Raw genomic sequence first — 27,926 nt, 5'->3', positions numbered from 1 at the left:
CGTCGGTGCTTGCGAGACTTGTACCAGGACTAAACAGCCTCACGCATCTCCTTGTGGTTTGTTGCTCCCCTTGGACATTCCTGAGAAACCATGGTCCTGTTTGGCCATGGACTTTATTGTGGATTTACCTGCTTCCAAGAGACAGACTGTTATTCTCACGGTGGTGGATAGATTCACTAAGATGGCTCATTTTGTGCCGTTGCCTAAACTCCCCACGTCTCCTGAATTGGCGGAGATTTTTGCGAGAGAAGTTTTTCGCTTACATGGGATACCTTCGGAAATCGTTTCTGATAGAGGCTCTCAATTTGTCTCACGATTCTGGAGATCCTTCTGTTCTCAATTAGGTATCAAATTGAACTTTTCCTCTGCATATCACCCTCAGTCTAACGGAGCCGCTGAGCGTACTAATCAAAAGATTGAACAATATCTGCGCTGCTTTGTTTCCGAACACCAGGATGATTGTGTCGGTTTGATTCCTTGGGCAGAGTTCGCACACAATAATCTCGTTTGTGATTCTACTCGTTCCAGCCCCTTCTTCATGAACTATGGCTTTCATCCCTCCATTTTTCCTTCGGTCTCTTCTTCCCAAGGAGTACCGTCGGTTGATGATCATGTCGCCAATCTGAAGAAGTTGTGGGATCAGACTCGTCAAATTCTCCTGCATAATTCTATGTTGTTCAAAAAACACGCTGATAAACACAGAAGGGCGGCTCCAGTTTTTGTTCCTGGGGATAGAGTATGGCTGAGTACTAAGAACATTCGTTTAAAAGTTCCCTCTATGAAATTTGCGCCTCGGTACATAGGTCCTTACAGGGTTGTGTCTCGTATCAACCCGGTTGCGTATCGCCTAGCTCTGCCGTCGGCCTTACGCATTCCCAACTCCTTTCATGTGTCTTTGCTGAAACCACTGATTTGCAACAGATTCTCCTCTACGGTTTCCTCACCTCGTTCGGTTCAGGTGGACGGTCAGGAGGAGTACGAGGTCAACTCCATCATCAATTCCCGATTCTCCCGGGGAAGACTACAGTATCTGGTCAACTGGAAGGGATATGGTCCCGAGGAGAGGAGTTGGGTACCTCAGGAGGACGTTCATGCTCCTCGTCTCCGCAGGGCGTTTCACTCCCGCTTCCCATCTCGTCCCGGTTCCTTCCGCCCGGTGGGCGTATCTGAGAGGGGGGGTACTGTCAGGGTACCTGAGGTCTCTACCTTTGAGAAGGGTAGAGACTTAGTTGTTTATCCGTCTAGACACGCCATATCTCCCGTTCCTCGCGGTCCATCCAGTCATTCTAACGCTGGCCGCAAGGGATCCGCTTCCTTTTCTAACATGACGCTCGATACGTGACGTCTTGACGCTATCCCGAGCGACCTGCCACTCTATTGGCTTTATCCAATCAGCACCCAGCTGAGGCGTGTCTACTCTCCGGACTCTGGGTATTTAAGCTTGCTTCTCTCATCAGCTCATTGCCCTGTCGTGGTTCTAGCTTGTCTAGTCACTCAGTGCTCTTGTATTCTAGTATTCTCTTTGGTTCTGACCCGGCTTGTTGTACTATTCTGCTTATCTCTGTTATCCCTCTGACCCGGCTTGTCTCTCGCTTACCTGTCTTCTCGTTCCCTCGACCTCGGCTTGTCTCTGACTATTCTCTGTTACTCTCTGTACGTTAGTCCGGCCATTCTAAGGCCCGGTATACGTACCTTTCTACTGTTTGTACTCTGCGTGTTGGATCCCTGTCCCGATCCTGACACACCCGGACCGAACCATGATCCGACCATGTGGCCGGTTCTATGTTGGCCGACCGTAGACGAGAGAGTCCTTCTTGTCTGACGAATATGTAGTCTATTCGGGAGTATCGGTTGTGTATCACCGAATAGTGTGTATAGTCTTTGACGGAGGGATGGGTCGTTCTCCAGCAGTCTACTAATGTCAATTTGTCCAAAGATTTGCGGATGGTCCTGATGCGGGCTTGAGATAGGCAACTGTGGCCAGTAGAGGAGTCCATGAGAGGATCTAGGGGAGCATTAAAATCACCTCCCACTATTAACGCCCCTTCCGAGAATCCGTGGAGCTTGTCCAGTGTCCCACGTAGGAATTGCGATTGTTTCGAGTTGGGGGCATATATGGTTGCAAGGGTGTATAGCCTGTCGGCTATTGTACCTTTCAGAAAGAGGTAGCGTCCGTTTTCGTCAGCCATTCTATCCAGCTCCTGAAAGCCCAAGTTCGCAGCAAGTAAGATCGCGACCCCCGCACGGCGAGCCGACGGATGGTTGTTACAATAGCTCACCGGGTAGTGGGTGCTCCTAAGTTTGGGAGCCGCGTTCTCCTTAAAGTGGGTCTCCTGTAACATTGCTATCGAAATGTGTTTTTGTCGCAGGGATCGTAAAAGGTGGGAGCGGCGTTCCGGTATATTCAGTCCTCTGCAGTTGAGGGTCATGACGGACAGGGGTGCACGGCTGAATGCCATAGTGCCTTCGTGGCCCTTTGTTCGGTCCTCAAATGGAGGGTCCGGGTGAGACGGGCAGTCGGGAAAGCAATGCCAGTTAGTAGTGTCAGGTATGTGACTATGAGGCGTACCGTCTTATGTGTCTAGTTTAGTTCTGAGTACAGTTAGGGGGACAGGGATCCCTCGTGTCTTGGTGTGAGGCCGATTCTCGTGGGAGTGTCTCTGCCAGTTATCTTTGCTTGGCTAGGACGTGTGCAGCCGCCACCAGGGAAATTGTGGGTGAAAGTAGGTATGTGCGGGTGTATATGGGGGGGGATGTGGGGGATGTATGCAGTGAGGTGTAGTGGGGTGGGGGAGGGAGTATAAGGGAAAAATTAGGGTGGGATAAAATAAGGGCGAGTCAGATGTGCTCGCCCTCAGGGGAGCGTCCCCAGCGGGGGTGAAGGTACCCCGCGATCTCCTAGAAGAGGAGAGTCACTTGCGCCGCAGTAGGAGTGGCCAGGTGTCCCCCCGATGGCCTGATCGGTGGGTGAAAAACCTGGAACTCCTCTGGGGATTTTGCGCCAGTGGTAGTGTAGAGCGGTGGTTGGATTTCAATCCAGGATTTGTGTGATCTGGGTGTTATAGATAAGTCTGGGTCCAGTTCTATACGCTCCGTCCAGTACCCTGCCCTAGTGTGTAGTCGTGGGTAAGGTTATCTTAGGGGGAATCAAACAATATCATAGCATTTCAAACATCGTAAGTATATGCAGTTATAATAGCAGCAATAACAACAACAACAATATCAACCGGTAGCATCCCTTTCCCGCCCCATCCGTAGAAGCCACCCTCCCGGTAGTTATTCCCATTCCCCACCCCCCGGGTCGACCCCCGTAGCCGTTGCCCCTGTAGCCCGCCCAGTGTTGTGTGCCAGTAGTGAGTGTAGCCCTTTGTCTATATAGGTGTTGAAGGTGTGGGTTAACTGTGAGTTGCGAGTGTTTTATTCTAGTCCCGAGATATATGTGATTCTCGCTGGGGGCTGTACATGAGTGGATTCCATGTGTCCGTCCCGTGGCACCCACTGTACGCAGGTCACTCCCTGCAGTATCTATAGCAGTGAACAAGTTGTCTGTACCCCCCTGACTTTAAACCAGTGTTAATTGTCCTGGTGTCCAGTTCTGTACCCAATCTGACATCCCCATTCAGAGAGTAGGAGGTGTATGTCAACAGCAGTAGTTATGACTAACAGATAGACATATAAAGAGACAAATTAGCAAAACATGTATACGATAATGTGGTATTTGTGGGTACTTAGCAGTTGCGGATAGTCTCTGGGTCCAGCTGCTGAAAATGTCTCACAGGACTGTCAAAGCAACAGTGCTTAATGTTGTTTCATGCGTAGCAGCGTCCCATGTGTCAACGGTGGAGAGGAGGGTAATAGTAATAACATCTGAACAGGGACCAGGCAGTCCATGAACCCCCACTCCCCCCATCCCCTCCCACCCCAACATGGTTGAACCCTTGGGCCCTTGCAAATGCTTTTGGATGGGGGGTTTGGGTGTCCGGGGCCGCAGAGGGGCATGAAAAGCGGGGTCGTCGGTGCATCGTGTGAGATGGGGTCATTGCCAGACAAGTCCACAATTCCGGGGAGACGGATTTTCCAGCACCCAGCCGGGGGCACCAGCAGTGTATTTGTGGCAGGATTCGGGCAAGTCAGAACACTTGATAACGGTAGTCCAATGTCGTGGTGCGGCTCCGTACAGACATCAGTGAGGTACGCAGCTCTGGGTTAGTGGGCCTTGTGACATTACGGGGTAGGGGCCGTTCCAGGGTGTGTGGGGCGGGAACCACCCGGTGGGACAGCGTTATCGCTGGTTGTCATTAGTCCTGTCCCCCTCTTTCTTCTCGGCGGTGGTGGGGTAATTCCAGTGGGGACCGACCCCTGCGTCGACGTGAAGCTCGTGGTGGTCTCGGGCCCGCCTCCAGCGGACCCAACACCCAGTCCGGTACAGTCACATGCGGTAGGCCGAGATCCTCCAGGAACTTGGGGATCTCTTCCGGCCAGTGAATCGCTATCCACCCATTCTGGTGTCTCGCCATGAGGGCGAATGGGAAGCCCCATTTGTACGCAATGTTGCGTTCTCTGAGGAGTGTGGTGATGGGTCTTAGTGCCCTCCTAGCCTCCAGGGTCATTGGGGACAAATCATTGAATAAAGATACATGAGCCCCCTTGTATTCCCATGTGTGTTGGGATCTAGCCGCTTTCATGATGGCATCCTTGACGGCAAATGAGTGTAAGCAGCAGATGATGTCCCTCGGGGCTGTCCTCTAAGGAGCGGGGCCTGAGTGCCCTGTGTGCCCTGTCATACCTGATCTCCATGGTGTTGGTGTCGGGCAAAATCAGGCGGAACAGGGCCGTCAGCTCGGCCTCAACACGTTCCTCGCCTTCTGCTTCTGGCAGGCCGCGTACCCGTATGTTGCAGCGGCGCCCGCGGTTGTCCAGGTCCTCCGTCGTTCTCCGCAGTTGTAGGAGCATATTGCCCTGACGGGCCACTGCTGTGTCTGTGGCGGTCAGTCTAGCGTTAAGGGCCTCATGGGAGCGCTCCAGGCCCTGCACGCGGGTACCTTGTGCCGTTACTTCCGTTCTGATGCCGGCCATTTCAGCTCGCAGGGCGTCCTGGATGGTCGTGGTCTGAATCAGCAGGTCTGCTTTGGTGACCATGTTGGCTGCTAGGGCGCGGATTTCATCCATGACCCCGTCCAGAGTGGAGGTAGACGGCGCTCCTGGCGTGGAGGAGGCAGACGCCATTTTGGGGCCTCCGGTTTCCTTGTGTGAGTCCGCTGGAGAGTGAACGAAATCGTCCATCGGGCCCACCGGTTGTTGTGTCTGGGGTCCCCTTGGGGTTCTCGGAGGGTCCCCCCTGCGATTCCTTCCCATTAGGAGCAGTTTTTGCTGGTTAAAAGGGCTTTGTTGGGACCGGTGGAGCGGAGCTCGAAGCTTAAGCGTCCATCCTGGTCGGCATCCAAGCCACGCCCCACATGTCTAATGTTCAAATGAATTGAAGCAATTAAAGAAGAGTGCAACAAATGCATGTTTAATTAATAATATAAATGTATTTATATAAATGTATATCTTTTAAACACCATGTCATAAATGTCCTTTTTGAACAGAAAAATAAGACGTGAACTGTATAATGGCATTTATGATATATCAATGAATTCTAACAATAGCATTATATAGCATTAGATTAACAACAGCACAGCACACAGTGTATTATAAATTGACAATAAATTATTCTGAATTGCTGTGGGCTCAATAGAAAATGTATAACGCCGATCGATCCACTTTTTTGTCCTTGATCTGTTCTGCAGGTTTGACAGAAATGTAAAGGGCAATGAGCCTTATTTACAACTGTAATTGCATCCACAATTTAAGTCTAAATGATGATAAAATTAAAGAATGTCTATAAATGTTAATTTCAGGACATTTTAGAGAAGCCTCTGCTGTTATATGTAAAGGAACATTAAAAGAGGATACATTTATTCTCTCCTACCCATGGGAATATTTATTTTATGCCATTAATATAGTTGGCATGTTCATCAGTTCCCAACTGGTCAAAAACATCAATATATTGGTAATAAACAAAAAATAAACCACGCTGCAAACTATACTTATATATCCTACTCCTGACTTCTTAGGGTGGGAAGCATTTTCAATAGTGCTCCCCACTTGGATCCATCAGTGGGTTAAAATGGTTCTTTGTATATATAAATGATTATATTACTACATGAATGGCTAGTCATACATGTATGTATGTGAGAGGTCGATAAAGTATATGGAGGTAGATACATAGCCTGGTGGATAGTTTTAAAGGGACATTCAAGACCCCTAAATCATACGTCACAACTGTCCCTATTTATCCTATTGTCCCTCTTTTGTAAGAGCTCAGTATTCTCTGTGTGTCTGAATTTATACCAGAAATCCACAGCAATAATACTCACAGTAATGTATCGTTACGCTATAATAATATGTTTAGAAATTAGTCTGTGTACATAAGATACATTGTTCTTGTTCTAAATTACATTTTAGTTGCATATGTTAGTTATAAAGTTTCCTGGTAAAATATTTTATAAATAAATAAATGAAGTCAACTAAAAGCTATCAGCACAACTCAGTTCCCCCCCCCCCTCACCCCCCACCGTCACTCACATATATAAAATGAAATTGTGCCTATGTCCATTTAAAATGTGTCTGTTAGCTAGTGTGTATGCGTCTGTCCGTGAGAGTGTGTGTGTGTCTGTTAGCTAGTGTGTATGTGTCTGTCCGTGAGAGTGTGTGTGTGTCTGTTAGCTAGTGTGTATGCGTCTGTTCATGAGAGTGTGTGTGTGTGTCTGTTAGCTAGTGTGTATGCATCTGTTCGTGAGAATGTGTGTGTGTCTTCAGCACTTACCTTTCTCCAGCGCTGGACTCCCTTGATGCTGGGGATCCCTCCGCCCCGCGTGCGCATTCAAACCGCCCATAGGAAAGTATTACTCAATGCTTTCCTATGGATGTCCAGCATCTTCTCACAGTGATTTTCACAGTGAGAATCGCAGAAGCACCTCTAGCGGCCGTCAGTGAGACAGCCACTAGAGGCTAGATTAACTTCTCTGAAACTGCTATGTTTTCAGCTGCAGGGTTAAAACTAGGGGGACCTGGCACCCAGACCACTTCATTGAGCTGAAGTGGTCTGCGTGCCTATAGTGGCCCTTTAATACCAGTAACGACATTACACTTGACGGGCACTATTCGGCCATCGAGCCATTACCCAACCAGATGACATGACCGCTAAATATGTCTATATATTGAATTACATGCATGGACGAATACGGCTACAATCTCTACTTGAACACTGTATATATATAATTTATTTTTTTGCAATGATTCATTATATGCATTAAAAATATACACAGATTTGCACAAATAATTTTCCTCTAAAAGCCTAACTAAGGTTTGAGTTAGGAGCCATTTTGTAGGAGTCTGGTGTTCTTGTACCACTAGATGGAGACATTTCCGGTTTCCCCTCGCACTCACTGCGCAGTGCGAACCCTCGTGGCCAACAATCTCCTCCCAGCTTTCTCTTTACCCGAACCCAACATGGCCGCTGCGGCTTCCCCGACTGAACGCGGTGACGACACCGCACCGTAACGCGTAGTGCGAACTCAGCATGCGCGGCGGCCATCTTGGAAAGTCCCCTGTGTGCAGTGACTGAGCGAGATCTTACCGGCTGCTGGAGCTTCCTCCCGGTACTCACAGACCACAGTCACTGATCGGTGAGTCTGCCCCATCCTCTGCCACTCACACTGCCAGGGCACTAACCTGGCACCCTGCATGCTGCCTTCTCTATTACAATGCAGGGATTACCTCCTCTGCCCAGCCACCTCTCCCTGTCAGCACTACCTCCCCCAGAAACCAGCACAATAGGGCTCAATAGGGAAGGAATTAAATTAGGCAAGGCACTAAAATATTAATAATGATAATAACAATATGTGCTATTTCTCCTTGGCACTGGGTGTAAGGAAGCTATTCGGTAATAAATGTACCCCATATTCTGTTATTCTTGGCAGAGCTGAGCCAGGCTATGTAGAGTAATAATTAGTGGGATTTATTTATAGGTCAGTTGTCGTTGACTTTCTTTTTTTCCTTTACCGTATATATATCATCCCAAGTACCCAATATTATTTAAAGAGTCGCAATAGACCACATGAATAAATGGAGGCAAATATATCCCGTGAGAATAGGGGGCAAGCTCTAGCTGTCTTGTAGACGAGAGTTTGACGTAAGAAGTATTACAGCAATATGGTCATGTTTATCTTTAGGTGAATAATAATTATTATTGGCATTTATATAGTGCCGACATATTCCGTAGCGCTTTATGATATTATACGAGTGGGAGATTTTAAAAATAAATGACAATAAACAATAACATTGTATTTTCAGCTTAAATCCAGTGGGTCGCTAATACGTTTTCGTGCATTGCCAGATGTTTATCTACCACCCTAATGTGCAATGATTATTATTTATAAAGCGCCAACGAATTCTGTAGCGCTGTACAATAGGTGGACAAACAGTCATGTCATTGCAACAAGGCGATCTTAAAGGACTACTATAGTGCCAGGAAATCAAACTTGTTTTCTTGGCACTATAGGGTCATAAGGTCCTTCGTTGGGCTGAATGGGTTAGAGCCCCTTTAGCTACTTACCCTTCTCCAGTGCCGGGCTCACTCCCCGCTGGGGAATTCTTCACCCCCTGCCGACGCAAACTTGTTTTCTTGGCACTATAGGGTCATAAGGTCCTTCGTTGGGCTGAATGGGTTAGAGCCCCTTTAGCTACTTACCCTTCTCCAGTGCCGGGCTCACTCCCCGCTGGGGAATTCTTCACCCCCTGCCGACGCAGGATCCGAATGCGCATGCTCGGCAAGAGCTGCGTGTGCATTCAAACCTCCCATAGGAAAGCATTACTCAATGCTTTCCTATGGACGTCCAGCGTATTTTCACAGTGAGAATTGCGGAAGCGCCTCTAGCAGCTATCAGGGAGACAGCCACTAGAGGCTGGATTAACCTTCAGTGTAAACATAGCAGTTTCTCTAACTGCTATGTTTTCAGCTGCAGGGTTAGAACTAGAGGGACCTGGCACCAAGACCACTTCATTGAGCTGAAGTAGTCTGGGTGCCTATAGTGGTCCTTTAAGGCACAGGGACAGAAAGGGTTGAGGACCCTGCTCAAACAAGCTTAAAGGGAATGAGGTAAAGTGACACAAGAGGTCAGGTTAGGATTTTTTGCAGGTATGTGAAAATATAGAAGGTTACTGGAATAGTTTACACTGAAGGATTTATTGGATGACAGTTGCAGGAGGGATTAACAAGGTGCAGGCTTTGTTCGACTGCCCGTTTACCCCTTCGTGACCTGTACTTTTGCACTGATTTAAACTATTTTTATAATTTTTTTTTTTGCAGAGCGGCAGAAACACCATACAACATGGTAAGTGGATGTCTCCTGAATGTCATTGTGTAGTTGTGGTCATTGCTTATAGCAGAACCCTGGGTTATGTGGAGGGTTGCCAGAGCTTCTTTTGAAGCTAATGGTGCCGAATGTGAAAACCCCTGCTAGCCAGCTAGAACGTATATGATTCTCCCCATCCTTGCTTATGAAGACTCGTCAATGGTGTGAATTCATCTATTTGTTTTTACAAGTTTGACAGTAGTGTTTTTCAACTTTTGATAGTTGAAATTATCCACACCTAAAGTAATTTTGTCTCAAAGGTTATTTAACCTATGTTTTGTAATGGGCTTATTGTGCCCACACCATTATCAATAAATGTAGTTTTTATTTTAATGTACATGACATTAGCGTGGGGGCATCACAGCTGTGGTTGTTCTGTTGACTATAGTATCCCTTTAATTAAATGTTATACTAAATCTGTTCTGAAAAAAAGAAGGAAAAAAAAAAAACCCTTTATTAGACCATTCTCATTGTGATTGGTTTATCCATTAAAACGCTGACGTCAGTGGTACTAAAGTAAACTATTTATTGTTGGACGCTGTTTGGAGCCTTGGAATTATGACATGCCTGTACCATCTACTTGGGACTATTAAAATAGCATGGGGTTCAATTTTGGATCCTAACCCAGAGATTAGATTCCACAGATATAATACGTCCATGGAACACCGCTTTCTACAAATGAATGTCCTTATGTTCTGTAGCAGTGCAGCTATCCATATGTGATTGCATATTTGGATCTCATACAGTGTCTGTTACTTATTGAGTCGTATTGTCTTCTTTATCAAGTTTCAAGTTAAATGTTGGTTTTGCTGAACCAGTTATGACTAACCTCGACAATGCAGCTATTTGTGGACTACATTTCCCATTATGCTTAGCCTGCAGAAAGCTGTCTGGATAGCCTGGATATGTTGGCCACAAAGTCTATACTATCAAGTGTCACCATCACTTCACTATATTGTGATTTGTTTCTGTTGCATCTTCCTGCGTCTTGTTGCTCATTCTTCATTTATTCTATTACATCATATGTGACCACGCACATCCAATTGTTGCTTGAGTTCTGGACAGTTTCTATCCTCTGATGTTTAGTAGTTTTATTTCTTTCAGTTAAATTGTTTAGTACAGTTGCATGCATTCTATGTGCAATATTTGTGAATTGTATGATTAACACTTTGTTTTTGTCATATTGACAGTCTAGAAGATATGATTCCAGGACTACTATATTCTCCCCTGAAGGTATGTTCTATACAATGTTCTTGGTTATATTTATGTTTCGTGTAATGCAGGATCTCTTATTTATTTGAAATGTTAGGGCTTGGTACATTTGCAAAGTGAAAGCTTTCTTTGTGCAACTAAGCATGGATCTTACTTTCACTTTCGCTTTGACTCCTGCTGGTCGAATATATAATGTTCGTTCGGTTAAAGGGACACACCAGACCCTAAAGCACTTTGTCTCTCAAGAGTGTGTCCTTTCTCTCTCTTTTTTTTTTTTCATTTTACAAAGAGTGCAGATATCAACAAAAATGTGTACCTTTTATAAATTAACCTTGTTACATACAACTGGCTATCAGTCAGACAACCGGCCATGTTACTTCCTGGTTTGGTTAGCTCAGTGGAGCTAAACTCAAAAGGCCGTAATTGCCCAGAGCACCTGCCTTGGAAAGACTTCTCATTGAGCTGCACTGGGAAGTCTGTGATTGGACAGCCATAAAGTCTGGGCGTGGTTAGACAGGGAGGGCTTGCAAAGGCTTCAGGCAAGAGATCTGCAGCTTTTTCATGATTTATTTAGATATACCCCCATTGGAAAAATGTTTAATTAAACGCACGCATGTTTTTATTAGGGGTATATCTGCTAAACAGTGATTTTTAAAAATGTATTTCTTTTTCGGGAACTAACCAGGATTTTTTGTATTATGTTTACTTATCCACTATGTTTAACAAATGTGCATATGTAAAGTATAACAAATAAAAATTGTCTCCTTCTGAGATCTTTGCATATTTTGCAAAGACCCCTCCGATGATGACATCACTACTCGGGGTGCAGTGGACGTGAGTTATACTTACCTGATGCTGTCCCCCTCGAGCGCCTCTGTCTTCAGCTCCTGGCGCTTTCTGTGTATGGAGCCCATGTCGGCGCTGTAGTCTCAGAAGTGTGCAAGAGACACTGAGGTCTATGTCTGTAGATATTATCTAGCAAAGCACAAGACAATGCTTTATTCCCAAAACCATTGCTGGTGGCAACTGGGGGAAGTGAAAAAAAGTAGCTGTAACTCTGACTTTTGTCAACTTGATTTACCATAAAACAAAATAGTAACTTCTTTGTCTTATGTCTTTTCATTGTGTTGGAATTTCAATGACACTGTGAATTTATCCTGTAGCCGTGCAAAGCAAATAGGGCTGTCTCTAGAATCTATCCATTGCACATTTAATAGAATAATAAAAATAATGTTCTCATTCTAGGTCGTCTGTATCAGGTGGAATATGCCATGGAAGCAATTGGACATGCAGGCACCTGCTTGGGAATTTTAGCAAATGATGGCGTTTTGCTAGCCGCCGAGAGACGTAATATACACAAGCTGCTGGACGAGGTGTTTTTCTCAGAGAAAATCTATAAATTGAATGAGTAAGTTATATCAAAATGCATAACATAAGATCAATTCCCAAAGCCCAGGTTACTCCAACCAAAAACCTCCCCTCAGCCTGAACCGAAGCTGCTAATGTCACTCCTCTTCGCTGGAAGTAGAGGGGAGGACATGGGCAGCACCCCTGGCAGCAAATAAGTTAAACTTGGTATGTGCAACACTACACATATAGACTTCAGACACCATCACCACTTCAAATCACAGGAGTGGTCATGGTGCCTGGGGTGACACTTTAATGTTTGGCTTTTCTTTTTCTTCATAAATGATGTGCTGATTGTCTTTGACTGTGACAATGTTGATAGTTTATCAACAACTGATTGGCATTAGTTAAACTTGGCACAATGGATTACACAACCAATGAAATTAATTGCATATTGTGCAGGTTAGAGTTTTTAATACAAATGATCCACCACTCTATACAAACATTGTGCTTCTTTCATTCTACCTTTACTCATGCTGCTTTGCACTGTTATAAGGGTCAATTCTCACACATTAAATACTTCTATATATTTTGTTGATATAAAGTGTGATGCTTTAACAATGTTCCTAATAGAATTTATCAGAAATTAAACTTGCGTTTCTTTTTTTTTTTTTTTTTAACTGTACTCTTGGCAAGCATGCTGAGGTAAAAAAAAGAAAAAATGTCCAGATACGTTTCATGAAATGTTAATTCCAAAGAGATTTTCTGTTATTTGTACAGTAGTTGGATAATTGGATAACACCCCCCCACCTCCCCTCACTTGCCAGGTAATAGGTCACAACCTGCATGCAGTGTCTTACATTTTGTAATGTATGTGTTTCAGTGATATGGCATGCAGTGTGGCAGGAATTACATCAGACGCCAATGTGTTGACAAATGAACTGAGGCTCATTGCACAGAGGTAAGTTTGTAATTATTTGTAAAGGGCAGCTGTCACCATATAAACAGAAGGTTTTTTAAAAATATATATATATATATTTTTTCTGCAGATAGTGCTATAGCTAGACCTTTGCATCACAATTTTGTACTTTATAAATATCTATATGTTTAAAGGTACCCTGTGTGCTAGTGGGACATTACGGCAACATGGTCCAGTGATACACCATATTCAAGATTTTTTTTTTTTTAATTCTTTATTTTTGTAGTGCGTATATTTGTCACAGGCATACATATGGTACCCCAACGGCATTCCATATGCAGGTTTCAAGACATTAGTTACAGTAGGGGGTATATAGACAATGCACTTTTTTGTTATTTGTAAAGACGAAATATGCATGAAAAACAGGCGTACAAAACAGGCTTAGAAGACAGGCATATAAATCAAGCTTAGAAAACAGGTGTCTAAATCAGGCTTTTAAATCAGGCTTTGCAATCAGGCTTTGCAATCAGGCTTTGCAATCAGGCTTTTAAATCAGGCTTTTAAATCAGGCTTTTAAATCAGGCCCTCAAAGCAGGCCGCTAAAGCAGGCCCTCAAAGCAGGCCTTCAAAGCAGGCCTTCAAAGCAGGCCTTCAAAGCAGGCTGTTAAAGCAGGCTGTTAAAGCAGGCTGTTAAAGCAGGCTGTTAAAGCAGGCTGTTAAAGCAGGCTGTTAAAGCAGGCTGTTAAAGCAGGCTGTTAAAGCAGGCTGTTAAAGCAGGCCCGTAAATCAGGCTTTCAAATCAGGCTTTCAAATCAGGCTTTCAAATCAGGCTTTCAAATCAGGCTTTCAAATCAGGCTTTCAAATCAGGCTTTCAAATCAGGCTTTCAAATCAGGCTTTCAAATCAGGCTTTCAAATCAGGCTTTCAAATCAGGCTTTCAAATCAGGCTTTCAAATCAGGCTTTCAAATCAGGCTTTCAAATCAGGCTTTCAAATCAGGCTTTCAAATCAGGCTTTCAAATCAGGCTTACAAATCAGGCTTACAAATCAGGCTTACAAATCAGGCTTACAAATCAGGCTTACAGGACAGGCGTAAATAACTGGTCCCAGAGGGGCAGCAGGAATATTCAGGAAGTTGCCAAGATAACGCATGCTAAGGGACTACGGGTGCTGGTCCTCGCCTGAGAGAGGAGACCACCACGTCCACCCAATGTCTGGGCACCACACAGCAGTGGGATCCGGTAGACTAGTGGGCATAGCGTGTGGTCGGTCTAGGAATTTAAAAGATTAAAACATGGTGGGCATCATTATGTACAAGCATCGTTTGGGGTGCGTAAAAATAAGGGGGGTATTAGGCACTTTGCCTGTCAATGAGTCCCAGTCCTTGGTGGCTCCTCTGCTACCCTGTTGGGGGTGGCCGTGCTTCCCTCGCGTTGTCAGTCGGTCAGTGCTGGGCGTCATTTTGTCTGGTGATTCAGGTATAGTCCAACGGTTAGCGTCTTGTGGGCCCCAAACGTGTCGGACCAAGGGTAAGCAGTAGAGCGTCCAGGAGAGGTCTGCCGCTGTGTGCCGCCTGTGTCCCCTCTCCAGATTCCTGACCAGCGTGTGGTAGAGCCGCAATGAGGCTGGTAAGTGGGTCTGCGTTGGCGCCATGCCCAGTGAATGTGAGTGTTGGGCGGCTGCGCGGGCGCTGGTTTGCTTGCAGGCAGGTGAGTAAATTATCGCTTTGTAAAGGTTGGAGGCTGTAATAAGGCTTATAGGCATAGGTAAACTGTTGTGCCAGGTACCTCTTTCAGGTGAAATGCAGCTTAAGCAGGGCCTCCAAGTGTAGCAGTGAGTCTGCGTTAGGAAGCTAATTCCGTGGATTCCCGCACTTCTTGCTCCCCGTTTATTCTCTGCTGTACTTTAATTATATGTACTTGTGTCTGCACGTTATTGTCAGCCGGTCATGCTCTGGGGCAGGTTATTATGATGGTCTGTTGATGTTGGGTGATCTCTCCTGCTTTCCGCTTGGAAACGCTTGGTTAACGTGCGGCGGCCATCTTAAGGAGCCCAGCCTGCAAGCCCTCTGTGGTAGGGCCGTTGTTTGGGCCCAGGTTAGTATATCTGTAGCGGCCCATGAAGACCGGGATAACCCCCCCGGTCCAGGGGGGGGGGGGGGAGGTGAGACGCCGGCCGGAGACCCGGGAGAGCGGCCGTCTCTGCCCGGCTCAAGCCCCAGCGAGCTTCGGGCCTCGTCAGGCCACTTTAGGTGCCAGTCAGGGTCGTGAGGGTTATCCCCGTGTGCCCCATCAGTTGGCGGTCCCGGTGGGCACCAGTATGGACCTGTAGTTGCCTTTGGCTCCCGAGTGGCTCCGATTCTTCAGGCCCTGAAGCGGGAGCTCAGACAGAGCACGTCTGATCCCGCCGGCGGTCAGGCCCCGCCCCGATATTCAAGATTTTAATTGTAAGGAGACCAGTAAAAATATGTTAATAATTTTATATATCATGCTAGCTAAATGGGTAAGAAAAAAATAATGAAAGCAAGTCTGCCATGTACTTCCATGGCAAAGGACACTACTAAAGGAATACTCAAAGAACTGTAACCTTACAGCTATCTTTTGCTGTTATGGGGACAGGTGGTCCATGGCATCCTTCCAGTATAGTTTTTTTTTAAACAGAACAGTTTAAGAACTTACCTGCATCCCCGGTTTTTAGATTTTTCTTGCATACAGTTAGCGCTAATGAGGTTTTAATCTGGGTCTCTTTAAGGAGAAAATGGGATGCAGCATGGATGCCTGAGGGTCATGGCTATGCTGTCAAACCGGTCTAAAATGGTTTGTCAGATACTTTGGGAGAGTTCCAGAACACTTCTTACACCATAACCACTACAGTGATCTGTGAACCTCTTTATGGCTGTATGCAGTTTAATGCTAATGTTTTTTTATTTGCTGGATTTTAATGCCGTGCAATACCATACGTTGATAAAAGAATAAATTGTTCTAATCTCCAAAAAGTAGTAACATGCTGTTTCTTTGTGTCCAAGGTATTTGCTGCAGTATCAGGAGCCAATCCCATGTGAACAACTGGTCACTGCTCTCTGTGACATAAAGCAAGCATACACTCAGTTTGGAGGTAATCCGTGTTTCTGTTATTTTAAAAACGAAAATTCTTGTTCAGTTAACATTATTATTGTTGGTATTTATACAGCGATGACATATTCTGCAGCCTTTTACAATAATAAAACACCATGCATTAGATTTCATGAAGTGAATGTAAAGGGCAACCCTCCCCACCAGGTTCAGTAAAGCTGATCATATTGTGATTTGATTCACTGCCCAGTTTCACACCATTTTGAGCCACTACAGGATTTGCCTCAAGTTTTACTCCTTAAAGCCATACAGGATAATAGCCAGAATATTCATGATTAAAAAAACAAAAAATGTATATTTTAATCATGACTTGTTAAAAGTAAAACCCAGTTAGCATGCTCTTTTTTTTTTTTTTTTTTTTTTTAATTTGACAATTTTTATTGTTTTCAGTTTTTAAGGGGGTACAGAAGAGAAAGGGGGAGAACAAGCAATATTATTACGTTTTCAACATTCTTGAGGTTCGGGGAGGGTACAGAAGAGAAAGGGGAAGGGAAGTAGGGGAGCCCTACATTTCCACCGATGTGTTGCTCTCTTAATTTTCTTCTGTATGTGACTGTGTTTGGTAGTGGGAAAGAGGCATGTTTAGCACGGCTGTTAGTTAGAACGATTATCCATCTCATTACCCCATGTTTGCGTCTTTGTATATGTTGGAATGCATGTAACTCGTGGTTTGTAAGTGTTTGCCTAGCCTCGTTGCGGTCCTTCGATGGCTGTGGTATTCCATGAGTGGTTTTGCGGGTAGTGCGTTTGGCAGTTGGGGATTTGGGTCCCGGGGGGCAGCAGTTTTGCGTGATATCATGGTAAAGTGAGTAGGGGGGGGGAGATGGGTCATGGAAGCAGTGGTTGGAGAGTTAGCGGTGGTTCAGTTGTATTGCGTGAGCTACCTTGTTGGGTATGGCTCGTCTTCGAGGAGTAGGGTGGACAAGACGTTTCGTGCCCCTAGACAATGAGGCATATTTCAGTAATTGGTTCATATTTGCGTGTCCTATGGGGTCGGTCTATTTTGGTCCCATAACTTCCAGGCTTCGGACCACTGGGGGCCATTACCGTGTGTTTTCCTAGCCATGATTTCATAATTTTTGTTACTTTCTATAGTTGCAATGCATTGCTGGATGGGGGGGGGGTTCCTGCTTATGCTAGTTAGTGCAGCTACAATGATATGATAGTTGAGGTATACATGATGTTTGTGTGGTGTGTGGGGCAGGGAGAGGAGTAAGTAAGTTGCAGGCTGAAGCGGTAACTTTGAGCCTCTGCAGTTGGTAATTAAGTTTGCTACCTGTTGCCAAAATTGTTGGATTTTTGTACAGCTCCACCATATATGTAGCATGGTGCCTCTATCAGTTTGGCATCTCCAGCATAGGTCTGACGTGGCCGGATAGCTGTGTTGTAGGCGTGTAGGGACCAGGTACCATCTATAATAAGATCTTGCGGGTCAATTCGAAGTGATTCGTGCAGAGGGTGAATTGCTTATGTGCCTTAAAAATTGTGTGCCATTGTTCTTCGGAGATCTTGTGGCCAATGTCTTTCTCCCACGCTTCCATGAAGGAAGGGGGGTGTATTTGGGATAAAGTTAGTGTCGATGCGTAGATTGTGGATATCAGTTTCTTAACTGGCTTGGTTAATGTGCAGATCTGTTCTATTTTTTGCCAGCGTGTGTCAGTTTTATCAGTTGGTTCTGGTGTCGGGTGTGTGGCATGCCAAGATAACAGTTGCCGGTAGGAGAATAGTGCCGTGGCGGGTAGATTGTATTCGGTTTTGAGGTCTAAGAACGATTTCAGGTGGGAGTCCGCTAGCAATTGCGATAATGTTTTTATTCCGTGTCTGTTCCAGATTTTGTAGTTGAAGTCTGGTATAAGGAGTCTCAGTGCTTCAAGTGGGAGGGCAGGGGAGGGCAGTGTCTTGTTCCCGAGGCGTTCCCGGTATTTGTCCCATACTGCTAAAGTGAGCTTGGTGGTGGGTAGCATGCCATTTGTTTTTGGTCTGTGTGGCTTGGGTAGCCAGGCTAGTACTGAGATGGAAAGGCCATTTGCATAGTTAGCCTCTATTTCTGTCCACGCTAATGGTTCACGTTGGTGAGGTGCCGCCAGCAGAGGAGCTATGTGAGCCGCCTTGTAGTATCCCTGTATATCCGGTAAGCCCATCCCTCCTCTGGCAGGTGTTTTGTGCATTGTGGTTTTTGCTACTCTGGGCCTTTTGTCGTCCCATACATAGTTGTTTATGACGTCTTGTAGATTTCGTATATAATTTTGTGGTATGAGTTTTAGTGGTAACGTCCTAAATAGATATTGAATTTTGGGTAGAGCCACCATCTTTACCGAGGCAATTCTACCCGCCCAAGAGATGAATTTCCCTTTCCAGCTTTGCAGAAGCGTTCTAAGTTCGCTAAGTAGTCTAGTATAGTTTGCTTTAAATAGTGAGTGTGGAGTGGGGGTAAAGTTAATGCCTAAAAATTTTACATGGTCTCGTCTCCAGTCAAATGTGTAGTTGGCTTTCAGTTGTGCTAAGTCTTGGGCCGGGACATTGATACTTAAGGCTAATGTTTTAGCTACATTCAATTTATAATATGAACAGCGGCTGTACTGTGTGAGAATTTTGTGGAAGTTCGGGAGGGATATGTGGGGTTGTTCTAATGTGAGAAGGATGTCGTCAGCGAATACTGTCAGTTTGTATTCCCGTCCCTTGAGTTTAACTCCATGAATGTCTGGATTGTCTCTTATAATCTGATTTAGGGGTTCCAGTGCCAGGATGTAAAGTAGGGGCGAGAGTGGACATCCTTGTCGAGAACCGTTAGAGATAGTGAACGGTTTGGAGATGAATCCCCCATTTACTACTCGGGCTGTTGGGGCTGAGTATATTGCTTCGACTAGTTTTAAGAATTGGGGTGGGAAGTTAAATTTCCGGAGGACCGCAAGGAGAAAGGGCCAGTGAAGCCTATCAAAAGCTTTTTCAGCGTCTAAAGAGAGCAGTACAGCTGGGACCCTCCCCCCCTGCAGTCCGTGCAGCATGTTTAGTACTTTACGCGTGCCATCAGCTCCCTGTCTGCCTCCCACAAATCCCACCTGGTCCCCTTTAACTAAGGTCGGTATAATGGGTGCTAGCCTGTTTGAGAATATTTTTGCAAGGAGCTTCACGTCTGTATTTAATAGGGATATTGGCCGCATGTTTTGACATCTATCCGGTGGTTTCCCTGGTTTCGGGAGTGTGGCAACATGTGCCATCAGCATTTCTTGTGGCATATTGCCAGTAGTTAGTATTTGGGTAAACATAGTTCTCAGGCGAGGGGCCAGTTGTGATGCGAATTTTTTATAGTATAGGTTGGTTAGGCCATCCGGGCCTGGTGATTTCCCGGGTGGGAGAGCTTGTATGGCTTCCACAATTTCCTGAATGGTTATTTCATCTTGTACGGAGTGCACTTGACTTGGCGATAGAGTTGGTAGTTGTGCTCCTCGGAGGAATATGTCTATTTCTTTGTCAGTGGGTTGATGTACCGAGGTGTCAGTTTTTAAGTTATACAGGTTTTGGTAATAATCGGCCATTGTATCATTTATGGTTTGTGGGTTTAGTATTTTGCCTCCCGTAGTAGCTATTAAATAGGGTATTTTGGAGTTTGCTTGACGCTGTTTGAGTAGTGTTGCTAGGTATTTTCCCATTCTATTACCTTGGGTGTACGTCTTCATTTTCAATTTGTTAAGCATGTAGGCCGTTTTGTCAAGATTTAGTCGGTCGATGTGGTCGGTTATGGTTTTGATGGCATCTCTGCATGCGTCGGTAGGGTTCATGAGGTGTGCAGTTGTTGCGTCCCGGAGTGCTCTAAGTAGGCGTAATAGTTCACTATCGCGTTTGCGTTTCAGGTAGGACGCTCGGCTGACCAATGTCCCTCTCATTACCGCTTTATGAGCTTGCCAGAGGGTTGTAGCGGTAACTTCTTTAGTGTCATTTAAATCAAAATAATCTTGCAATTGTTGGGTGAGTTTTTGTACAAAGGTTTGGTCGTTCAGAAGCGTATCGTTAAGGCGCCAAGGTGGCCTGCCCCTATGTTGGTAGGTGTCCTCTAGCGCCAGTAGCACGGGCGCGTGGTCTGACCACACTATGTTGCCTATTGAGCAGTTCTGAGTTAGTTGGAGTATTGGTCCCGATGCAAGAATGTGGTCTATTCTGGAGTATGTTTTATGGACGTGAGAATAAAAGGTGTATTCCCTGGCTGTCGGGTGGAGTGTTCTCCAGAGGTCATAGAGACCATGGGTGTGTAGTAGTTTCGCAAGGGCTTTGTTATTGCGTTTAAGCGTGGCATGTCTGTCTGAGGTGTCGGAGAGCGTGGAGTCTATGTGCGAGTCCATTGTGTGGTTCAGATCACCACAGATTAGGATTGGAGCGTTGGTGGCGGTTGGCAATTTTGTAAGCACTCTGTGCAGAAAGTTGTATTGATTGTCATTCGGACTATAGAGACTGACCAGTAGGAGGGGGTTATCGTTAATCAGACAATGGAGTATTATGAATCGGCCTTGACTATCAATTGTGGTGTGAAGGGGTTCTATTGTAAGGGTTTTATGGAGAAGCAGTGAGAACCCCCTCGATTTGGAGGTATGAGTCGCGTGGAGCTGGAAGGGATATTCATTTGCTGCAAAGGTGGGGATACGGTTCGTTACGAAGTGTGTTTCCTGAATGCAGACTATGTCTGCTTTATCACGTTTCAGGTCTTCCAGTAATATACGCCTCTTGTGAGGGGTGTTGAGCCCTTTGACGTTGTGCGTGTATATTTTCATGTTGGTGGCTTGTAGAGCGAGGATGGAGGAGTATTAAGCGATATTCGGTGCTGTGGTTGGGTTTGTTGTCGCTGTGGGTTGGGTAGTGGAGGGGGGGGGGGTAATAACGGGTGAGCGGAGAGAAGAAAAACTAGGACCCTAGAGGTCCGGTGCGTCTGACACACCTGTGGGGATGGGAGCTTGAGCTTCCTAACGTTGGCTGTTTGGGCTCCACTGTGGAGAATGAAAAACTATTGAACAGATCGGCATATAACATATTAAGTAACATGTAAACATTTTAACCTTACATTCCAGGTAATACATAGCAAGTAATACATTTAGATAATGGTATTACCTCGTGTTTAAGAGAGGCTACATAAGGGGTGCCTAAGATCAAGTGTCACATTTTCCACTGCGATTTTGCCGGCAATGTGCAATAACCTTGGATCGGTGCAAATTAAAGAGATTATCAACATTTAACCCCAGTTATATGGAGGTGAGTAGCGTCTGGCGCCGTTAAACTAAAGTGAGTGTTACAGTGTAGATCATCTTTTTTTTTTTTTTTTTCTTTTTTTTCATTTGGGGGGATATCAGTCCCTTGTGGAACATCTAATCAAGCGATAGTTAAACCCGGTATAGGCAGGTGTCTAAACCTTTAGTATGCGCAGTCGCCAGCATATAATTAAACATAATTAAACATGTGCAAACATTGGTTTTGCAGGGTACTTATCGTATGAGATCAAGGTAGAGTGTTCCTTATAGGGGATCGCAGCAGATGTAAGACACACAGTTCTCTCAGGTCTTTAGAGGGCGACGGATCTGCCTGGCAGTAGGTTGTGGATTTTTGTCTGTTAAGGCGGGTATTCCCCATTCTCTGAACGCTTTCAGACCGTCCTCTGGGGTGGCGAAGGATTTCGTTTCTCCGTTGCGTGTGAGAATAATCTTGGTAGGATAGCCCCATCTGTAACGAATTCCCTGTTCTTGGAGCGTTGCGGTGATTTGGTGGAAGTCTCGCCTTTTTCTGAGCGTAGCCGCGGAGAAGTCTGCCATGATTCGTACCGTGGGGTAGTCCTCGTGCGGGTCCGGCCTGCTGCGGTAGGTCTTGAGCACTATTTCCTTTATATGGAAATAGTGTGCCCGGAGGAGGATGTCTCGAGGGATTGAATCTGGGAGGTACCGTGGTTTCGGCACTCGGTGTACCCTATCTACCAGGAGCATGTCTGCCGGTATACTTGGGGCGTATGAGTGGAGGAGGCCCCTCACGTAAACTTGGAGGTCATCTGGAAGTACCGTTTCTGGGACTCCCCTCAGCCGCAGGTTATTTCGTCTTGCCCTGTCCTCATAGTCTGCCATGCGTGTCTCCATCCCCTCCATTTGTTTCTGTAGGCTGTGCAGCTGCTCCGTCGTTTCCTGCTGCTGGGAGGTAAGGTTTTGGCATGTCTGCTCCACGTGCGAGGTTCTGGAGGAGAGATCACGTACCTCCTGTTTGATTTGATCCGCGGTGGCTTTAAAGGGGGATATTAGTTTGGTCGCCATGGTCTCCATAGCCTTTTCGAAATAATCTTTTGTGAGGCTCTCTGGGGAGTGGGGTTCCTCCACTATATGCTGAGCGCAGTCCGCAGTCCGCGTGGTTTCATGTATCGCCGCTCCTTTCTGGCCGAAAAAATTTGATTTGTCCGCTTTCACGGCGGTCTTCTTTGCCTTGTGTTGAGACATCACATATGTACAGGTAAGGGTAGTTTGGGGCCGATGCTGTTCCGATATGGCTAATTATTTGGAGCCCATGTGCCGGAGCAGCGATTTACACGTCCATCCTGCCCGACGGCTAGCCACGCCCCCCGTTAGCATGCTCTTTTAACACCTTAAGGACAGAGGGAATTGTCAAAGTTCTGAACCAAAACAAAACCTGGAATTTGACTATATGTGTCTTCAACTATAACTTTCCCCCTTTCATATTAAACTTACACTTATTATGCATAATTTTCAGACAAATTAGGGCTTTCATTTCACAGCAAATAGTTATATATGAAACATAATTTATTATGAATATAAACCTAAAACAAAGTGAGAAATTAAGCATTTTTGTTATTTTCCAAATTCTGCATGGCATTTATACTGTGAATTTCATAATACGGTTGGTTTTACTGCATGCTGTGATATCCCATGAGGACAGCGATGCCTCCATGTGCAAGTTTTATGGTGTCAAATATAGGACTTGCAAATGAAATTATCTGGTATTTCTGCTAGGCTGTTAAGAATTATAGTATTTTATATATTTAAAATTATGTATGAATGATGTATTTATATAAAAATACACTTTGAATGAATTTTATATAATTTTATTTCAATTGTTATTTTGATTCTAATACATATAATTAATACGATTATATATCGGGGACCTGCCTGACAAACCAGGCAGTTCGTCTGCAGCCGATCAGTGTTATGTGATCGCAATGTCACATGGAGGATCAACACATGGTGGTTAAAGGGACACTATAGGGTCTGGGTGCAATGTCCCTCAGGTTTTAACCCTTCAGATGCAAACATAGCAGTTTCAGAGAAACTGCTATGCTTACATTTGGGGCTAAGCCAGCCTCTAGTGGCTGTCTTCCAAGCAGCCACTAGAGGCGCATCTGCGACGCTGGGGGCATATTATGCCTCCATCGCGCAGAGCGTCCATAGGAAAGCATTGAGAAATGCTTTCCTATTGACAGCTTGAATGCGCGCGCCGCGCATGCGGATCCTGTGACGTCAGACGGCTCCACTGACGTCGGCGGGGAAGGAGAGGTCACCAGCGCCTAGGGAGCCCGGCGCTGGAATAGGTAAGCTGCTGAAGGGGCACCCTCAAGGCACTATAGTGTCAGGAACCGCTTTGTTTTCCTGACACTATAGTGATCCTTTAAGTGTCATTTCGTATGGCTGGCAGATTTTTCACTGTGGACGAAACTATTACTTTATAGTTCATTTTTATGTTCTAAAGTGCATGTATCTGACATGCGAATTTAACTCAATTGTCCAAAGAGTTTGCTTTGCATTCAGACTCAATGGTTGGATTATGCCATTTTCCATGCCTTTTTGGCAAGCTAGTTTATGACATGTGAAGTGTTATTTGCATTTTAGGTGTTTGTATGCTTGGTAAGTGGCCCTAGGCAATTGGTAGATTTAATGATATTTTAGGACAGGATGTTACATGAAGTGACTTGGTTTTACCTCGGCTCATTTCAAACTTTGCAACTAAAACCTGCTTTCTATTCCTAGGGAAACGTCCGTTTGGTGTGTCCCTTCTTTACATAGGCTGGGACAAGCACTACGGGTTCCAGCTGTATCAAAGTGACCCCAGTGGAAACTACGGAGGGTGGAAAGCCACATGCATTGGAAATAATAGTGCAGTAAGTGCAATATGTTTTTAGCACAATTCATTAATTTTCACTAACTATTCGTGTTGTATACAATCATTAGGTGTGTCCTGTTAATTGAAATCAAACCGCTCTCCACAGGGTTGACCTGTGCATGTGATCCGTGTTAGAATTAATGTTATTTACCTGTCCAGTGCCTTGTGGGCCATTATTACTTAAGGTGATGGCAACACAGGTCCATGAATTCTGATTTTGCTTGTGCTTTAGAACAGTGCCCATCACAGAGAAAATAATCCAAAATCAAGTAAGGCAACTGTACAGTGCCCTGTATTCTGTCTGAGCACAAAGCAATCTATAACACTGCACTTTGATGGATTGAAAATGGAATTAGCTAAAGTTGGCTGAAATAGTTGCACACCGATTCAAATTGTGGATGGAGTTTAAGTCCATTTTGAATTCACATTCACTTTTTAGTGTAAATACCCATTCAACATGTCTTTTATGAAAGGAACCCATCCATTGTACTGTGTCAGTGCTAATGTGCTCAGCTTTTTACAATTGTCTGATTGGGCTGTATAGCTTTTCATTCTGATATGCTAATGCAGGGGTATCACTCACTCTTTCTAAACATGGTTAGACTGAAGCAATATTTATAAAATCTAAACATTGTCTTTAGGCAGCAGTTTCCATGCTGAAGCAGGACTACAAGGAAGGCGAGATGAGCCTCAAATCAGCTCTTGCACTAGCTGTTAAAGTCCTCAACAAAACCATGGATGTCAGCAAGCTGTCAGCTGAAAAGGGTAATTCTATTTTTTTTATTTGTTTGTTTTTGTTTGGCTTCATATATTTTTGTCCTATTTAAAACGAATACTTGTCGAGATTTTGTACATTATATTTACATAGTTCCCACATTTAAGAACTGTATTGGTGTGAAATTAAAATTGAAAGAATTGCTCCGCTCTTTACCCTGCAGCAGGGCTTCTCCATCTTCGCTATCAGTCTATCATTCTCGGCTCTGTCCTGTGCCCCTGGCGGGCAGCATAGACAATGCATGCAGAGAAGCGGAGAAACAAAACTGTTTTTCTTCTCCTTGTTTGCAATGCGTGCCCTGGACCAAACTGGATTGTGATGTCATTTGCTAAATATTTAATAAACCTAAAAAAAAAAAAAATAGCATAACATGTTAACAATTAACCTCAGTAATAGGTGGTGTTTTTTTATGTGTTAATCGCTGGTGTGAAGTGATGGCTACCCTCTAAGTGTTTAGAGTAACATGGTGAGAATGCTATATATTTTGGTTTTCAAGGTACACTATACTAATGTTATTTACAATAACGCCTATTCATTAAAAATGCTTTACTAGCTTATTTACTAAAGTGAAAATTTAAAGTCAGAACAGCCAAACTGAAAGCATAGTTGACTATGATCATTTTTCCAGTTCATCAATTGTGGCCTTAAATTTGAAATTCACTTAAGTAATGAACCCTGTTAGGCATCTGTTACACACAATTTCAGGGAATCTGTGTGCTCTTTCATTTTCAAAAAGCATGCGATTTAGCATTTGCAGCACATGTTTCTGAGTGCTAAATTTGCATTGGAGGCTGATTCACAAATACAGCAAGCTGCAGCAGAAATATAAGCCCCAAAGCTATTTTGTACTTACAGGAGTCGAATACAATTTCAACTCAGTGATATATTTACATAATTTGTAGGATTTGTGACATTCCCTGTGGAATTGGTAATATCTTTCAAAGCTGAATAGAGCAATATCGCAGTGACACATATATTTTAAGATAATGTGACTCTTACTAAAAACACTCAGAGCTCTATCCAGCACCTGGATATAAATGGTGATCTCTGTGTATAAAAATATCACTAGCTGAAAGGTTAGCCCTTGCCTGTTAACAGAGTCACATATTTGTGGGGGTTGACACGTGTGGTTTGCAGCAAAATATTTTTATATTTTGCCTTATAAAAAGGACCTCTGTCCCCTGTTTTTCTGCACTTCTTAACAGCCTAACGTATGTTTTTAAAATAAAATTTCCTTTAAGTATCTAATATATGGAACGAAACATATGCAAATAGATATGACTTTGCAATTTATTACATTTGACATTGAATGTCACGTGACTGAGTTTTACTTGATTGTTGCTGCGGGAGCACCTCTGTTGGCTGTCAGAATGACCGGCACTAGAGGCATGTTTACCCTGCAAGTTAAACATTGAAATTTCTACAAAATGCCAATGTTTTAACTTGAAGGGTTGATTTGACAGGACCACTTCATTGAGATGACCTCTGTGACTTGAGTGGTCCTTTTAATATGATTCAGGTGTAGTCAAGTAGGAAGAACATTTCAGGTAAATGTAATGTTTTAACACGTGTTCCCAGTTTTTGCTTGTACAGTTATATGTATATCCAATATTGTAAATAATCTTGCATTTTAAATGATCTTTCACAGACTGGAAACTTGATTCAGTACTAACGATTTATTTATTTTATAAACAGTGGAAATTGCCACATTAACAAGAGAGAATGGAAAGACCAAGATAAGAGTCTTAAAACAGAAAGAAGTTGAGGAATTGATAAAAAAACATGAAGAAGAAGAAGCGAAAGTAGAAAAAGAGAAAAAAGACAAAGAACAGAAGGAAAAAGACAAATGAGTTTTGTTAAAAAAAAAAAAAAGTGTCTCTCGGATTGTGTATTTTTTTTCCCTGCACATTTATATTTCAAATTTTCAGGTCTGGACTACAGTGACCAGTCAAACATGCTTTTGTTTGATTCTCAAATGTAATTTTTTTTTTTCTATTCTAAAATAAAAAATAAAAATAAAAACTTTGTTAAGCACCTTTAATAATGAAAATAATATTTCTCAGTTTGGTAAACTGGTACTTTAGAAGTGGTTGTCTTTAGTAGTGTTTTTTCTATTGTTAAAGGACCACTATCGTGCCAGGAAAACACTAGTTTTCCCAGCTCTATAGGGTCTCTAGGTCCCCCTCTCCTGCCGGGCTCTAGGGGATGGAAGGGGTTAAATTTACCTCTTTTTCCAGCGCCGGGCAGGGGACTCGCCTCCTCTTTCTCGTCGTCATCGTCTGAATGCGCATGCATTCAGCCAGTCCATAGGAAAGCATATAGAGGCTGGATTAACCCTATTATAAACATAGCAGTTTCTCTGAAACTGCTATGTTTATAGAAGAAAGGGTTAATCCTAGCTGGACCTGGCACCCAGACCACTTCATTAAGCTGAAGTGGTCTGGGTGCCTATAATGGTCCTTTAATGGACACAATAGCATAATGCTTGATATTAGGCTGCAATTGTTTTTCCACTCCTGATTTTTTTTCCTTATTACAAGAGGTGTTACAATAGGCTCTAGTCTAGAGTGACACAATCAATTGTGTTTTTCAGAGATTCAAATGAGCTGTGTTGAAAATGAATTTCCTGCACAATCAAAGGATAAAGAAAACTAGGGACAGAGGTTTCATCTAATTGAAGTGGTCTGGGTGCAGTGTCTCAGTCCCACTTAGTTCTGCAATTTAAATCATTGCCGTTTTTGAGAAACTGTAATCATTACATTGCAGGACTAAGACTGCCTTCAGAGGTAGCCACTAGAGGCACTTCCTGGTTGCTAACAGACTTTTAGTTGCCTGACACTGGACGAACTCTCGCTCTGCAAGGGGATATCTAGTGTCTGTAAAATCCCCATAGGAAAGCAATTAAGCAATGCTTTCCAATGGAGAACTTCCTGCACATGCGCATTAGCCAAC

The 27,926-nt window shown here is 44.2% G+C and overlaps 1 protein-coding gene across 1 annotated transcript; it reads left to right on the top strand.

Moving 5' to 3' along the window:
* The first annotated feature begins 7,667 nt into the window (after window positions 1–7,667).
* Window positions 7,668–26,942, top strand: PSMA4 (proteasome 20S subunit alpha 4). Its single transcript, XM_063427240.1, has 9 exons — window positions 7,668–7,730; window positions 9,413–9,437; window positions 10,649–10,691; window positions 11,916–12,078; window positions 12,901–12,978; window positions 15,961–16,049; window positions 24,067–24,197; window positions 24,841–24,964; window positions 26,670–26,942. Exons 2-9 carry the CDS (start codon window positions 9,435–9,437, stop codon window positions 26,822–26,824), a joined length of 786 nt encoding a protein of 261 aa, XP_063283310.1. The 5' UTR covers window positions 7,668–7,730; window positions 9,413–9,434; the 3' UTR covers window positions 26,825–26,942.
* The last annotated feature ends 984 nt before the right edge of the window (window positions 26,943–27,926 follow it).

Source organism: Pelobates fuscus, chromosome 7 (assembly GCF_036172605.1).
Source record: "Pelobates fuscus isolate aPelFus1 chromosome 7, aPelFus1.pri, whole genome shotgun sequence".
NCBI lineage: Eukaryota > Metazoa > Chordata > Amphibia > Anura > Pelobatidae > Pelobates > Pelobates fuscus.
The sequence above is the reverse complement of the archived record's forward strand: the minus strand, read 5'-3'. Positions and strand labels throughout refer to the sequence as shown.